This window comes from Poecilia mexicana, unplaced genomic scaffold (assembly GCF_051168715.1).
Source record: "Poecilia mexicana isolate PSO_F unplaced genomic scaffold, ASM5116871v1 scaffold_9, whole genome shotgun sequence".
Taxonomy (NCBI): Eukaryota; Metazoa; Chordata; class Actinopteri; order Cyprinodontiformes; family Poeciliidae; genus Poecilia; species Poecilia mexicana.
In genome coordinates this window covers 4,754,079-4,768,107 of record NW_028263378.1, presented here as the reverse complement: position 1 = coordinate 4,768,107, position 14,029 = coordinate 4,754,079, and the positions used below count along the sequence as shown (strand labels likewise).

The 14,029-nt window shown below is 38.2% G+C and overlaps 1 protein-coding gene across 1 annotated transcript in view; it reads right to left on the bottom strand.

The window, feature by feature from the left end:
- LOC106933326 (ral guanine nucleotide dissociation stimulator) overlaps nucleotides 1-9,583 on the bottom strand; it is a 50,096-nt gene extending 40,513 nt beyond the window's left edge. Inside the window, exon 1 of the mRNA XM_015012531.2 lies at nucleotides 9,058-9,583. Coding sequence (XP_014868017.1) covers nucleotides 9,058-9,153 — 96 coding nt within the window. The 5' untranslated portion in view covers nucleotides 9,154-9,583. The remainder of the gene's footprint in view (nucleotides 1-9,057) is intronic.
- Nucleotides 9,584-14,029: the final 4,446 nt, after the last annotated feature.

The window sequence follows — 14,029 nt, the reverse complement described above, 5'->3', positions numbered from 1 at the left end:
AGAACAAATTCTCAGTAGCCTGACCAGAAAAATGCCACCAAACAAATCAAACACTGAATCACTGCAGTATGCTAAGATAAATTTACACCAACTAAACCTGATACTCTGATAAAATGTGTTTCAGGAACGAAAAATGGGCATAAGGAGAAATCTGGGTCTCAGCTAACGATTCTAGCAAAACAGATTAATAGGATCTAATTTTCAGCAGCATAACAAGATGTTTTGTTTTCTTCACTGATCCTGAAACCAACTCAGCTGCAGAGAGAGTTTCTTACAGAAAGCAGCGTCTCGTTCACACGCGAAGCGCAGCAGAGAGAGAGAGATCTGCTGGCTGGAGTCGCCTCTAATAGCTTCTGGATTTATTCCCAGCTATTATTACAGCCAGCGGAGCCTTTCAGTTTCTCCTCCGAGGTCCTGGCATTTAAAAAAAAAGCTTCCTCATGCCAACTGCAGCCGAGTGAGAAACACATGCAGCTCAGCTGTGAGGCAACCTGACAACGGTCGCCAAGGCAGGGAACGTGGCGGCCATTTCTTTAAACAGACGATAGACTCTGCTCGCACCGTTTTGTTTTTCTGAGGACATTTATGCATGTATCCTTTATTTTAACTAATTTAGATTGATTTAGGTATTTAGGTAAAGTCTGCCATGCAAAAAACACAAAGATGAACTGCAAATATTTAGTACACTCTAAATAAGACAAAACTAACTTAGAAGTAACTTTCCAGCTGGATCTAAGAGCTTGTTTTAAGTCAATAATTCCTTAATACGATTGAAGAAGTACTAGATTTAAGTGAAATAATCCAGTAATCCAGTTTAATAATTTACAAGTGGAACTAGTATTTTTCATCAATATTAAGAAATTATTGATTTAAAACCAGTTCCTATTTCTTGACAAAAGTTAGTTTAGTGTTATTTCAGGTGTACTAAGATATTTGCACTAGATGCTAGACCAAAAATATTTGTTTCTCTAAATGTAGAGGAAAAAGGAGGATCAAATGCAGTTTCTTCTGTGTACATTTCTGAAAACTAAATCTTCTGATGCATCTGCATCAGACCAAACATCTGCAAACCAAACATTTCTGCATCTGTGCCATTGTCTGTTTTCTTCTTGCACTGCTTCCCTGCCCAGACTTTGTCTCCAGTGTGTTTCTGCCTCCCCAAATTACTTCAACATCCACCTGTACAGCTGCTGCCAACTCCCTTTTTAATTCCCTCTGAGTTTAAACACACCCTGGAGCCATTGCCTACTGCCAAAGTCTATATTGTGATATCACAGTCTTTTGTCTGATTATAAAAACCTTGCTTTCCTATCTGCACCCCTTTATTGTTGTCTTGGCAATGAGTTTCTGAACCCTATTCCCATACTTTTGGAGATATTCACAGGTAAATTGGAAGCAGATTTATTTTGCCTGAAAACAATCTAAAATAAAATAAAAACTTCTCTGCAGGGGGTCATTATTTGTTGACAAAATGTTTCTTCCGAGAAGGCGACTGCTGAGTGTATTCACCGAACATTATCAACGAGTCTCCAGACGTCCGCTCATTTCCTTCACAGCTAAATGACAGCTTGACATCTCCATACATCAGTATCTGGAAACATTTAAACTTTTCTTTGTGCACAGGCTTGTTTTATCACCAATATAACAGAGAGGTTGGTAAAAGTTGGCTGAAGTCATTCCAAGTTCACAGTTTTTAGCAGAAAGTTGCATTAAAACATCTGCTCTCAAGTGCTCCTAAAGGAGTAAACTCAAAAGTTTGTTTTTAAATCTTTGATTAATCCAACACTCAAGTTTCCAACAGTTAAATATAAATGCGACCTCATCAGGAGTGCTCTAACACTCCTTACTTAAATTAAAGTCTGCAGACCACCCAGGCTGCTTTATATCCGTCACACACCAGGAAGCATAAACCCGTCAATCACTGGTCACGTTTTCATAAGTGCTTTTTGATTTTTAATATTGAAACTCAGGCCTGGGGAAGATTTTTGCATAAGGTTGAGCAATAAATAAGATATAAAACACTCAGAGCCAAAGGTTTCCTTAAATAAAACAATGGACTGGAATAATAATTGAGTTTTATTTATAAGTCAGACAGAGAAGCTGGACATAGCTTCAGCGCTGATTAGAGCTGCATTCATTGACCAGAGTAAAGTCAGGATTTCAGAACTCTATCTGAACTGCTGAGTGACTCCACCAAAGCTGTTCCAGTACAGAACCACAGCTGGTTCTGAAAACAACAACTGAGGACAGGTAGCTCTTACAAACAGACAGAAATCCACCTCTGATAGAATGCTACCTATACACACTGATCTGTTCAGCCAACCCTTCATTGTTCATTTTAATTTAACTAAGTGCAGAAAACTTCTACCATGAAACTAAACAAATATGCTGCAGTTGCATTTTGCATCCAACAGAATATGAAGAAATAGCAGGATTAGTTTACAGTAAAACCAATAATAACTGGGTCTAATTATTATTGGTGAGTGTTTGAAACAGGTGGTTGGTTGTCGATTGGTTGTGTTTGGTTAGGAAGTGGATGATTGGTTGGTCAGAAGCTGATTGGAATTTAGATTGGTTGGTTGGTTGGTTGGTTGGTTGGTTGGTTGGTTGGTTGGTTGGTTGGTTGGTTGTGAGTTTATAAATTGGTTGGTAGAGTTATTGGTGAGTAGTTGGTTGGTAGACAATTAGTTGGGTTTGTAAGTAGTTGGTTGGAAGTTAGCTAGGTTGGTAGTTTTATTGGTGGGTAGTTGGTTTAGAAATGGGTTGGTTTGTAAGTTGTTAGTTGAAAGATAAGTAAATAAGTAGGTTGGTTTGTTGGTTGAGTTATTTAGTGGTGAGTTAATTGATTAGTTGGTTTTGTTTATATGTCGTCTGTTGGTTGGTTGGTTAGTTAGTTGGCAGGTAGATTCAGTGGTTGGTTTGTGGTTTTATAAACTAGTTGGTTGGCAACTGGGTTTGGTTTGTAAGTGGTTGGTTGGTTAGGTGGTTGAAAGATATGTAAATACTACATATATAGTTACTAAATAAATTTGTAAGTTAGTACATTTATGTTTGTGTTGAAGAAAAAAAATGTTTGAAGTCAATACAGTGCTGCTTTCCTGTACCAGCTAATACTAAACATCAAATGTCGGTATCGGAAGTGAAAAGAGTGGATAGGTGCATCCCTAGTTTGCAATAGAAACTAAAATACTTAGATATGTTTTTGCAGGCAAGAAATGCATCATTATTTCATGCAACATCAAAACAAAAAGCTCAGTCATATTCACCTAAACGTTTCAGGTTCAGATGTAGGCCTTAAATGACTTCCTCTTGATTCAAGGGAAGCTGCTCTTTATTTCAACCTCGTCACCCAGTTTGACCCCGTTGCGACAACAAGCCGACTGCAGTGAGGTCAGGAGGCTTTTTTAAACCCCAAAGAAGAATTTAGGTCACTAGAAACACAATCAGGTGTGGAGCTGAGACAAGCTGAGCTCGAGAACTAGACGCCAACAGTGTCTATGTGAACAGATTCATCAGACTTTACTGTCACAAAACATTTCCTACAACAATGTAGCTTTATGTTTTCACCCGAAATGCTGCTGGAACAATAACAGCCTTCACCCACGGGCTGGAAATGACAAGAAACGTGGATGCCAAGATGTAGATGTGGGGCTGAATGCCAAACAGCTGCGTGTAAAACTGAAGGAACCCAACGTTACATGAGTGCACCATTTATTGTGGATTTATGGCCGCTAAATGTTTAGTATTTCTAAACAACACAGCCTCTCCTGAATGGTTGCTGTTTTCAGTTTTGGGTTTGAGTCAGAACTTCAGGGTCAGAACTCACAGATGGAAGATGAGTTTATACACAGATTTCTGCAGTGCACCCATAATCAGATGTCCTCCTACTGCACAGAACTGAATAATAAATCCTAATATTTACTACAAATAAATAAATAAAAAAAACTATCCAGTGCTTCAGTTAGAGGGATTCAGGTGGGAAAAGTTATTGTAAAGAGATAAAACTGTGATTTTCACTCTTTAAATGTAAAAAAAAAAGTCTAAAAATAAGTAGCTAAACAAATACAATAAGGTTTGAATATGTTCTGTGTTTCGAGTTTGTTTACAGACTTTGAGATTTGTTTTTAGAAAGATTCTGTTGTTTTGATTTTGATGCATGTTTAAAAAGGTGAAGGCATCTGACTGTGCTTCTGCCTGCATCTTATGTTCTTATTGACAGGATTTTTAATTTGTTTGCTTTTTTTCAGCATTGTAAATAAATACAAATTATTTCATTTCTGTATTTTCTTTTAAATTATTTACATTTTTTTTCAAATTAAACATTGTGATAAACAATATATTGACATCAAGATTGCTAAGTAAAACTGGACTGATATTACACTGTTTATTTCCATTTTCTTGTTCGTTTCTGGGGGAGGTTGGCCATTTGGTATTAGTTTGGTCATGTGATCATGATAGTGATGCAGCTATGGGGTGTTTAAATGGAACAGTGTGATAATATCGGCCCAAATTCTCATGTCAGTGGATCCCTCAAACATGTTTTGTAACCTGACAGTTTAAATTGAAGATGTTTTTTTTCTCATCGGCTCATAATTTGCTGCATTGAATTGTGATTATGTGACTCCAATAAATAATATTAGAGATGCATCAATCCCATATTAATATCTATGTTGATACCGATATTGAAAAAAAATCTAGACTGAGTATTGGGGACAACATTTCTGATCCATAAGGGCAGATCTATTCAGTTTAAATCTATGCTTTGTGCTCTGAACAATGTCATGCTGTATTATTTATTTTTAACTTATATTTATAATTCCTAATTTCACTTTTTGAGTCAGTTTATTTTTACATTGTTTTTGTCATTTTCAATTTTGTTATAACAAATTAAAGTTGTTTTTCATGTTTGACCAAACTTGAAGCTATTTGTGTATTTAAGTGAGCAGTACTGGTGCAGAGTTAGTGTTTCTGGTATCAGAAGTGAAAAAAGGGGATCAATAATAAATAAGTAAATAATATTACTTGTTTTATGAGAATTAACTGACACAAGCAGTGATCAGAACTACGATTTAACTGCCAAGATTAAAAAAAAAGCCTGCAACACAGTCTAAAACTAACATATCAAATAATGATGCTCCTCTGTGGCATGAATCACAAACTACCATCATGTAATGGATGATAAAAGCAAAATTGCCCGATGGGAGAATAGAGTGGAGGGATAATTATCTAAAAATATCTGCAAGGAACATTTGAAAACGAAGCACTGGAAAAATAAGCACTTTAGATTAAAACTAAAGTGCAGCTTTAACATCAGGTAGCAGGTAAAACTATCTAGTTATTAATCTGCAGAGAACAAAAGAAGCATTGCATTGTCTTTAAAGGAAATGACATGATCAAACATGTCAGAATATCAAAGGCTTCTCTGTGGGGAGATGGTTGCTTCGGCGTGCTTGGTTTGGCGCAAAACAAAGATGCAAACAAGACTTATACCAACGAAGAAGAGAGATTACGGAAACCCAGCAAAGCATCTACCACATCTTGAGCTGAGGTGAGAAAATTCGACTCGGATTGTGAGACAAAAGCCACAATTCAGGCAGACTGAGTTTCAGGCGGGGGTGAGAAAATCAACGGATACAAAGAAAAAGATGTAAACAAGTCCAAGCTTTAATCTCTGACCTGCAGAGATGATTAAACAAAAACAGCAGAAAGACTTTCTGCTCTAATAGAGGAAATGTCGTCACTCAGAACGAAGAAAGCAGCACAGAAATCAATTTCACTGCTCTAGAACAACAAAATCACAAGTGTATATTGTGAAACCACAGATACAGTAGAGAGCTGGACAGGGGCAGCCACCACCGTGCTTCAGCTGTAGGCTGATTAAAACTCACCAACAAACAGTTTTTCAACACTAACAACTTGCTTTACTCAAAGGGACCAGCTACATCCACCATTTCCTCGCAACAAAAAGGTTAAATTCCCAACTTGTTGCCTTTCTGCACACTAGGCCAAAAACACTTGGTAAGATTATTTTTTTATTTTTTGCAATGTGTGTACACAAGCCGGAGTAACTTGAGTAAATTCATGCATTCATGCCAACTCCATAAACTGCAAAAAGACAGAATTTTGCCAAGTATTTTTGGTCTAATTTCTAGTTCTTAAATCTTCGTACACTTGAAATAAGACAAAACAAACTTGTAAATCGCTTTTCAGCAAGATGTAGATAATTCTTTATTATTGAGTTACAACATGGGAAAAATTGTTTTTATAGCACTTTTTTAAAATCAATATTAAATTATTATTGACTTAAAACAAGCTCATATTTCTTTCTGAAAATTTGAAGTGACATTTAAAATTTTCCAAGACATTTTGCCATATTATAAGTGAAATAATTTCCCAGTGGAACTAACACTTTTTCATCAATATTAACCATTTAACTCCTATATCTTTCTGAAAAGTTACTTGTGAGTTAGTTTAGTCTCATTTCAAGTGTACTAAATTATTTGCAGTAGAAACTAGATCAAACTTGTCATCACTGCGCAAGAGGCGCAGTGATGACAAGTTTTGTTCATTTCTGCATGGAAAAAAACAGATTTTTAGTTTTAAAGTTGTGACGCAAAAAGAAAACAGAATGTCCAAACACACAAACCGCACACTGCTTCACAGATGGATGAAAGAAAAAGCTTATCTGAGCTGCACACCTGATAACAAGCTACAGAAAAAGGAAATCCACGTTGTTTAGATGTTTACTCTGTAGATATGCAGGAAAAGTCTGCAGATCTAATCATCTCTGACAAGACAAGTACTCACACACACGGAGACCCAGAAAGAAGCAGCATACACCACACTCAGTTGCAGGTTGACTCAAACTCACTGACACATTTTCACAACACAAACACTTGCTCTGTGACTGACTGCTTTAATATAACGGGACTTATTTTTAGATGGAACATGTATTATGTTCTGCACAGGAGAAAAAAATAAAAAAGCATCTTTTATAAGTCTGGAGAAAAATAAAAAAATATTAATTACACATGCAATCTGACCTGCACACCTGATTAAAGTACTGCAGGAGAAAGAAATGTACGTCGTAAAACAATTTATCCGATACATAGATCCCACAAGTCTGGACCGGAAGTGACCCGCGCCATAGCGGACTAATGGCTTCGGGACCAACAAAAAGAAAATATGTGGACACTCGTCTTGACCAATGTGCGAGAGAAAGATACATAAAAATGTCTCTGCTGTAAGGATCGACCCATATGAGACGGAGAAGGAAAATATGTCAGACGATGTGGAAAAGCTCCCTCCGATCTACAACACCGTTAACTTCTCAGTGAACAGGAAGAGTGCGTACACCATGGAGGAGCTTCACCTGAAATCAATGGACGCATACAATCAATATTTAAAAGGTTTTGTAAAGGACTTACAAACTCTTCGTGTGAACAACAAGGTTCTGGTAGCTAGGCTAATTTTGCTAGTTCGGCAGTGAGTCCTACAGTAAATATCACTGACATTTACTATTACACAAAGGTGGGTAGAGTACTCCAAAACTGTCCTCAAGTAATATTTGTAATGTACTTATATTGTTTATATGGGTGCGTTCACACTGCAGCCTGAAGTGACCCAATTCCGATTTTTTGTCAATTCCGATTTTTTTTACCAGGCCGTTCACACTGCCAAGAATGCGACCTGTTTGCGTTCTGCAGTGTGAACGGGCAAACTACCTGAAAGTGTCCCGCATGCGCAGTAGAGGGCGCCATAGCTTCAGCGTTCTCAGTGTTCTGATAACTGCCACAAAAAGAAGTACTCAGTGTTTGCGGAAGTAAACATGGAGGCTAACGGTGGAGCTTAGTTTACATATTTGAAGTTGTTGTCCAACCGGAGCAGCATATTAACAACTTAGTCTTCATTATAGTCCGTCATAGTTGTTGTTTTTCTTCCCGCTTGTGCGCCTATCAGGACGCAGAATAGTGCCATTTGTTGAGAATCAGTGACGTTCAGTTCGGATGAATGCAACCTGGAAGTTAGGTCGCATTTGAATCAGATACGTATCGGATATGGGTAGCATTCGAAAAAGAATCCGAGCTGTGTTGTTCAGACTGTCATGAAAAGATCGGATACAGGTCGCATTACATAAAAAAAATCGGAATTGAGTCATTTCAGGCTGCAGTGTGAACGCACCCTAAGTTAGATAGGAACGAGGCGAGAGCTAGTTCCTAGCTTGTGGTTTGTTTATTGTTGTCATAGCAACTCCATAGCAACAAGATTTCTGTCAGTTCACGGAAGTGTGACGTCACATGAGAACAATTCCTAGTCCTGGGAATCCTGAATGATTCAAAATGCTCTAAAATCGATTTTAAAATGCATTCAAGTTGTAGCCTTTGCCGCTCCCATTTGAGAGTATTCTGGATACGGCGTCATGTGTCCACTCTGCTACTCTGCTTTTGAACAAGTCTTTGATTTCTTTTTATTTATTTATTTAAGAAAAAGCCAGGCGACTAAGCTAACCTAATTCTGGAAATATAAGTTACAGAATTTCATGCAGATATATAAACTGATGGAATTTTATACAGTATGAAACTGTTTTGCATAAATGTTCCGTTTGTTTACACAATTTTTTCCTCTTCTCAGTCACATAATTTTGAATAGAAAAATCATTTCTAAATCAAACATCAATCCGTGACTCTAAAACTCGTAGTCAAATCGCTCGACACTGGGTGTATTGTTGACAATGCATAACTGCAGATTTAGAGCCCTTTTACGTGATAAACTATAAACCACACATGCGTACAGCAGCGACCACATTTTCTCTGCAGATATCATCCTGCTGCTTGTTTTATGCAAAAACCAGCACAAGAAAAACAACATACATTTATCAGACTTTGTTTACGCCGCGACAGCTTGGCACATGCACACTCTTACGTTCAGTCGTGAAGCATCAAAAGCGCACACACAGATGCAAAAAAATAAATAATAATAATGCGAGCAGACATTAAAAATGTAACGCCTGCTTACAGACAGGCAGGCGTCTCGGTGCGAAGCGGCGTCGGAGCTCACCAGGTCGTCCAGGATGGTGACGGGAAAATCAAACATGCACATCTTGACGGGCTGAGCGAGCGCTCTGTGCAGGCTGAACAGGGATCTGGTTTCCATGCTGCACGGTCGACGCACCTTGCAGCCGCCGCTCGACTGCGTGCAACAAACATGCACTGGTGGAAAAATAGGGATAATTATTAAAAGACGGAAAAGGAGAAAAAGGAGGAAGAGGGAGTCCCCAAAGCTGGTTGAATCCGACTGAGAGAAAGCAGAGGAACACCTCCACGTCTTTCTTTTTCTTCACAACAAGCGAGAGCTCCCCTCATCGCCCTCCCTCCCCTCTACCTCCGTCGCCAGCAGCTGCTCTCTGGTCTTTCCGTCTTCTGGAGGTTGTAGCTCAGAAACATTCAGCCGCGACCGCAGTTACACTCCCACCAGGAAGGGGGAAAAAACAGAAAACGCGCAGACTGAACTGCAGCAGGTACACAGAGGAATTCGTTTCTGCTTCATTACTCTGCTGCGATTTAATCAACAGAAAAGCTGCTGTGTGAGCCCCACTAAAGATGAAGATCCGCCTCTAGGAAATGTGATATCCGTACCAGTTTAATCAGGCTTCAATTTGTTTTCTCTATGACGTTGGAAAGAGTAGAGAAAAGTCTGAAAATGCTGCTATAAAACAAGCCGGCTTCATGTTTTCTGGAGCGCTAATAAATCTTTTAAAAGTCCAACTGCTGCTCAGCTCTCAAAGCTGTGATGTTCCTGCACCGCATCAATGCAGTCACTGATTATTTTCCCATAAATTTCTCCCAGATGAAACGTTTCTCCTTGTATGTGGAGCCAGAAGTTGCAATTAAAAAGCACACTGTGAAACGAGGGAAAGGGAGGGTGAAGGACGGAAAGGTGGTTTTGGCGATACATCGATTTTATCGGCTAATAAAATTTTTGGTTTTTGAATATTTTATTTTTGGAAATCATGATTCAGTATGACCAGCGGCGCCCTCTGCTGGATGGCGGCCAAAGTATAACACTGAAAGAAGGTCTGAGCAGACTTCATTAGTTCATCTTAACTTAATAAACCATTAATTGACAATTAATCTTAGGTATAACAGTTGCTTGCATCCCTACCTGTCACATGAGTATTATTCAGTGTTTTTAATGTTTTATGAAAGAGAGAGATGATGGGTTACAGAGCACACTGGAACCAGAATACCGGAACAATCTGCCATGTTCTGGTTCCAATAAAGCAGCTGCAGCAGCTGTCAGAGCTAAAACAAATGGATGATTTCCAGTCTTTCATCGCTTTTCTCACAGTTACACTGCTAAAGTTACACAAGCAGTTTATGTGAAAGTACTGAAACCAAGGTACCGACATCCTGAAGATGGAAAAATGGCACGCTGTCACTTTAAATATGCAGAAGTCACGCTTCAGCGTGAGCAACAGTGGTGTGAATCCGTCGAATCTGAAGGCAAACAGCGGTGTTATTATATCATAGTTTCTTAATTGATGAAGTAATTTGTGATTTCTGTCACCACAACCATGACTAACGCAGTTAGTCTAAAACAGATGTAATAGTTTGGGCTTCTGTGTAAAAAAAAATAATGCAGCAGAACTAAGTTAAGAAGTTTTATATTTGTACTGATCCAACCTTGTATTCCTCTTTGCTAAAAACACAGTATGTATACATATTTACAAAAAAAACAGTTTCATTTATCTTTTGTCTTTAATGGAAGCGAAGTGTAACCAAAGTAAAATGTCCTTGTTTGTGCACAAATTTAGCAAATAAAGCCGATTCTGATTCTTTGTCGTCTCAGAAGACAAACCCGAACCAATGAGGATGATCTATTGGATTTTTAGTTTTAATCAACATTTCTCAGTATTTATAAATATGACATCGTATTAGGACAATTTAGATGGGAAAAAAATGGAGGAGTAAATTTCCGCTGACAAATTTCAGAAATTTTCTAGAAAAATGTGGTAATTTGTTCGTCTTTCAAAAGTCAAAAATTTGCGATATTGTGTTTTTTCAACATTATTAGCTCCATTTCTATTACAAATGTGAGCAAAACTTGGTCAATATTCCACTAAAGTCGAAAAAGCAAAATTTTGCAATTGCAGTGTTTCAATTAAATAAGAAACACAATCAAAATCACACGTGAATAAGTTTGTTCAGGTGACAAGTCATTAAAAAAGACAATTCTATTTCTACTTCCTCTTTGTCGTTCTTACCAGTAGTAACATTCAGTTGTTAATCACATGACTGATGATGCGAAAAAAGTGTTTCTATTGAAGTTTTGAAAAATATACAACCAAAACAAAACACCTTGTTCTACTGCCAAAACCTTTGGAGTGTTTCCATTAAGTGAATTTATTTTCAAAATATAAAATTGCACAATTACCTGGTCAATGGAAATGCAGCTACTAAGAAGACAACAGGAAATAATTGGCGGATGAAGGCGCGGCATGTTTTTAAATGTTTTTTAGTGATCTTATGGTGCTTCTTGCTTAATGGAAACAATGAAATTGAAAAATTGTATTTTGCTGACATTTGTATTGGAAACGCAGCTGGTGTCTTGCAGGTGTTTTCTTTAGCTGAGGATTTCCCCATTCTGAGAATTTTTGGGGATATTTTCTTTCAGTTTTGAACCTGTAGGCCTGAGCAGCTGATATTTTAACTCAAATACGACTTATCTAGGTCAGACTGCTTTTAACCCAAATGACTGAACGATGATGGAAAGGAAGTGCAGGTCGATGTTTTCTCTCTGACTTGTTACTGGAAGCCTCTGAGGTTTAATCTTACCCATCAGATGCGTCAATCTGTATCAACACAGTCGAGGTTTTTGTAATCACACGAATGCATCCAAGTTGTAGATAAATGCACAACAAAATAAGAAAAAAAAGCACGTCTTCTCTCTGTTTCTGAGTTAATATCTGAATCGTTACAGGACGGCTGGTGTGAATAATTAAAGTGTGTTCTCGCTCAGAGTTCAACCTCACAGTCTTAAAGAATTTACAAAGGCAACAAAGGCTGATCTCAGCCCTCCTTCAGATGCAAATGATGCTCGACACGTAGATTTAAAAGTACTGCGTCGAGTTGAGATGAAATACTTCTGCTTTAGGAAAGAAAAAACGCACACAGGGACGGCGGAGAAAGAAGCAGAAGAAGAAGCGAAGCAGCTGAAGGAAGAGAACGAGAGGCTCTGAAACACCGCTGGGAACTGCTTTCAGATGCAGAGGCCGTCCCACGGCTGAATGCTGCGAGAGAGCGGCTGTCATGGAAACAGAGAGCCAAAGCCAGCTCTTCGCTGGCCTACGTGAGATCGCTCCCTCTTCTCTGCAGAAACCAAGCAGCTTGGACAGGAAGCCAGAAACAGACCTGCAGGTCCGCTTCCTGTGGCCGTCACAATGACAGGACGGGTGGCGCAGGTACTCAACGGGTCGACCCGAACGTAAGCACGTCTCCTGGCTGGACCTGATTTTAACTGAAATGTCTCGTAGCAGAACGTTTATTCTGGTTTAACCTCAGTTTCATTAAGTGGCAAACACTTTAATCCAGAATGCTGTGCGGTTCTGGTTCTATATACTGAGTATTGTATCACATGTATTATCTATTGATATTGATAACTTGACTATGACGATATATATTGTTACTGATTTGATGTGGTTCACCTCCTGTTTTTGGAGCATCTTCTGAGCTGCTTGGTGTTCATATTATGAATTTGAAACGTGTCAAAGTTCACTTCAACTGAACCAAGACCTTGGTTTGTAGGCGGACCAGAGTTTGGTTACACATTCACACCTTCCCAAATGAACCAAACTTTCTATGCAAACGAACTAAAGGTTGATTAAAGCAGACCAAACATGGCTACTTCAAAAAAAAGTCAGATGCAACAGAAACTGATCATCTTTCCCTTTAAACAGGATCACATATATTCATTGATATATATACACTAAAGTACACATTTGTGCATAAAATCTGCTTTTAATTGCTGTATTAAAACCACCCAAAAATATCTGCAGTGATGTTTTATGGACTAAAGAGACAAAAACAAACCATTAGGAAAGCAACAGAAATGCTAAAGAAACAATCTGCTCATATTAAAGATGGTTTGGGCTTGCATGGCTGATTAATCTTCCTCTGAAGATGACAGAAACTAAGACTGCAGCAAAATGAATCCAGAATCTACAGAAAGAGACTGGAGGAACTAATCCGCTCCAACAAGCAACAACTGAAAGAAGCTGCAGAAAAAGCCACAAAAACACAGAAGAACCATGCAAAAGTCTGATGGGTCAAAAACCTGATGCAGGAAATGCAACGAATCAGCAATTACAATAAATACTGATCTGTTTTATGTGCTGTGATAAATAAATCAACATTCTCAGTTGTGCTTCAAATTTATTTATAAACATCTGAAAATTAAAGCTCTTTTTTTACTTTTCTACCCAAATTATTAAAGCAAAAGCAAAAACTCGGCCTTCATTGCTGCAGCACCTCTGGGGTAAAAATGGATATATAAATGAAGCTCAGACAACAATTATGGGCGAGGCACATAAACAGAGGAAGAGAGTGGTGCAGACGCCCCCTTGTGGAGGCTGAAGGCTACAGCAACAAAACTAAAAGAAACGAGCAGAAGAGAGAGAGAGAGAATTACATTTTAAAAAACATAATTAAAACTTCAGCAGAAACTCAGACTTCACCTTTTAATCTTTACAAACTTCAGTTTGGCCAGACGGACGGACGGATGGAAAATCTGTCTCTATTAGCACAAAACACGTATTAATGGATGTTTTGTTAAAGAAAGCACATCTAAAGTAAAACATCATTTTTTTTAACCATGCCTCATAGACATTTGTCTGAATACAGAAACATAAAACCAAACATTAAGCCAAGCTGAACCTGAATAAGGAGAATTTAAATGACTCGGTAAAATCGCTGCTCTCTGTTCAAACTCAAAGTGCTTCTTCAAGCAACACATTTCAAAGAAAAGCCTCTCC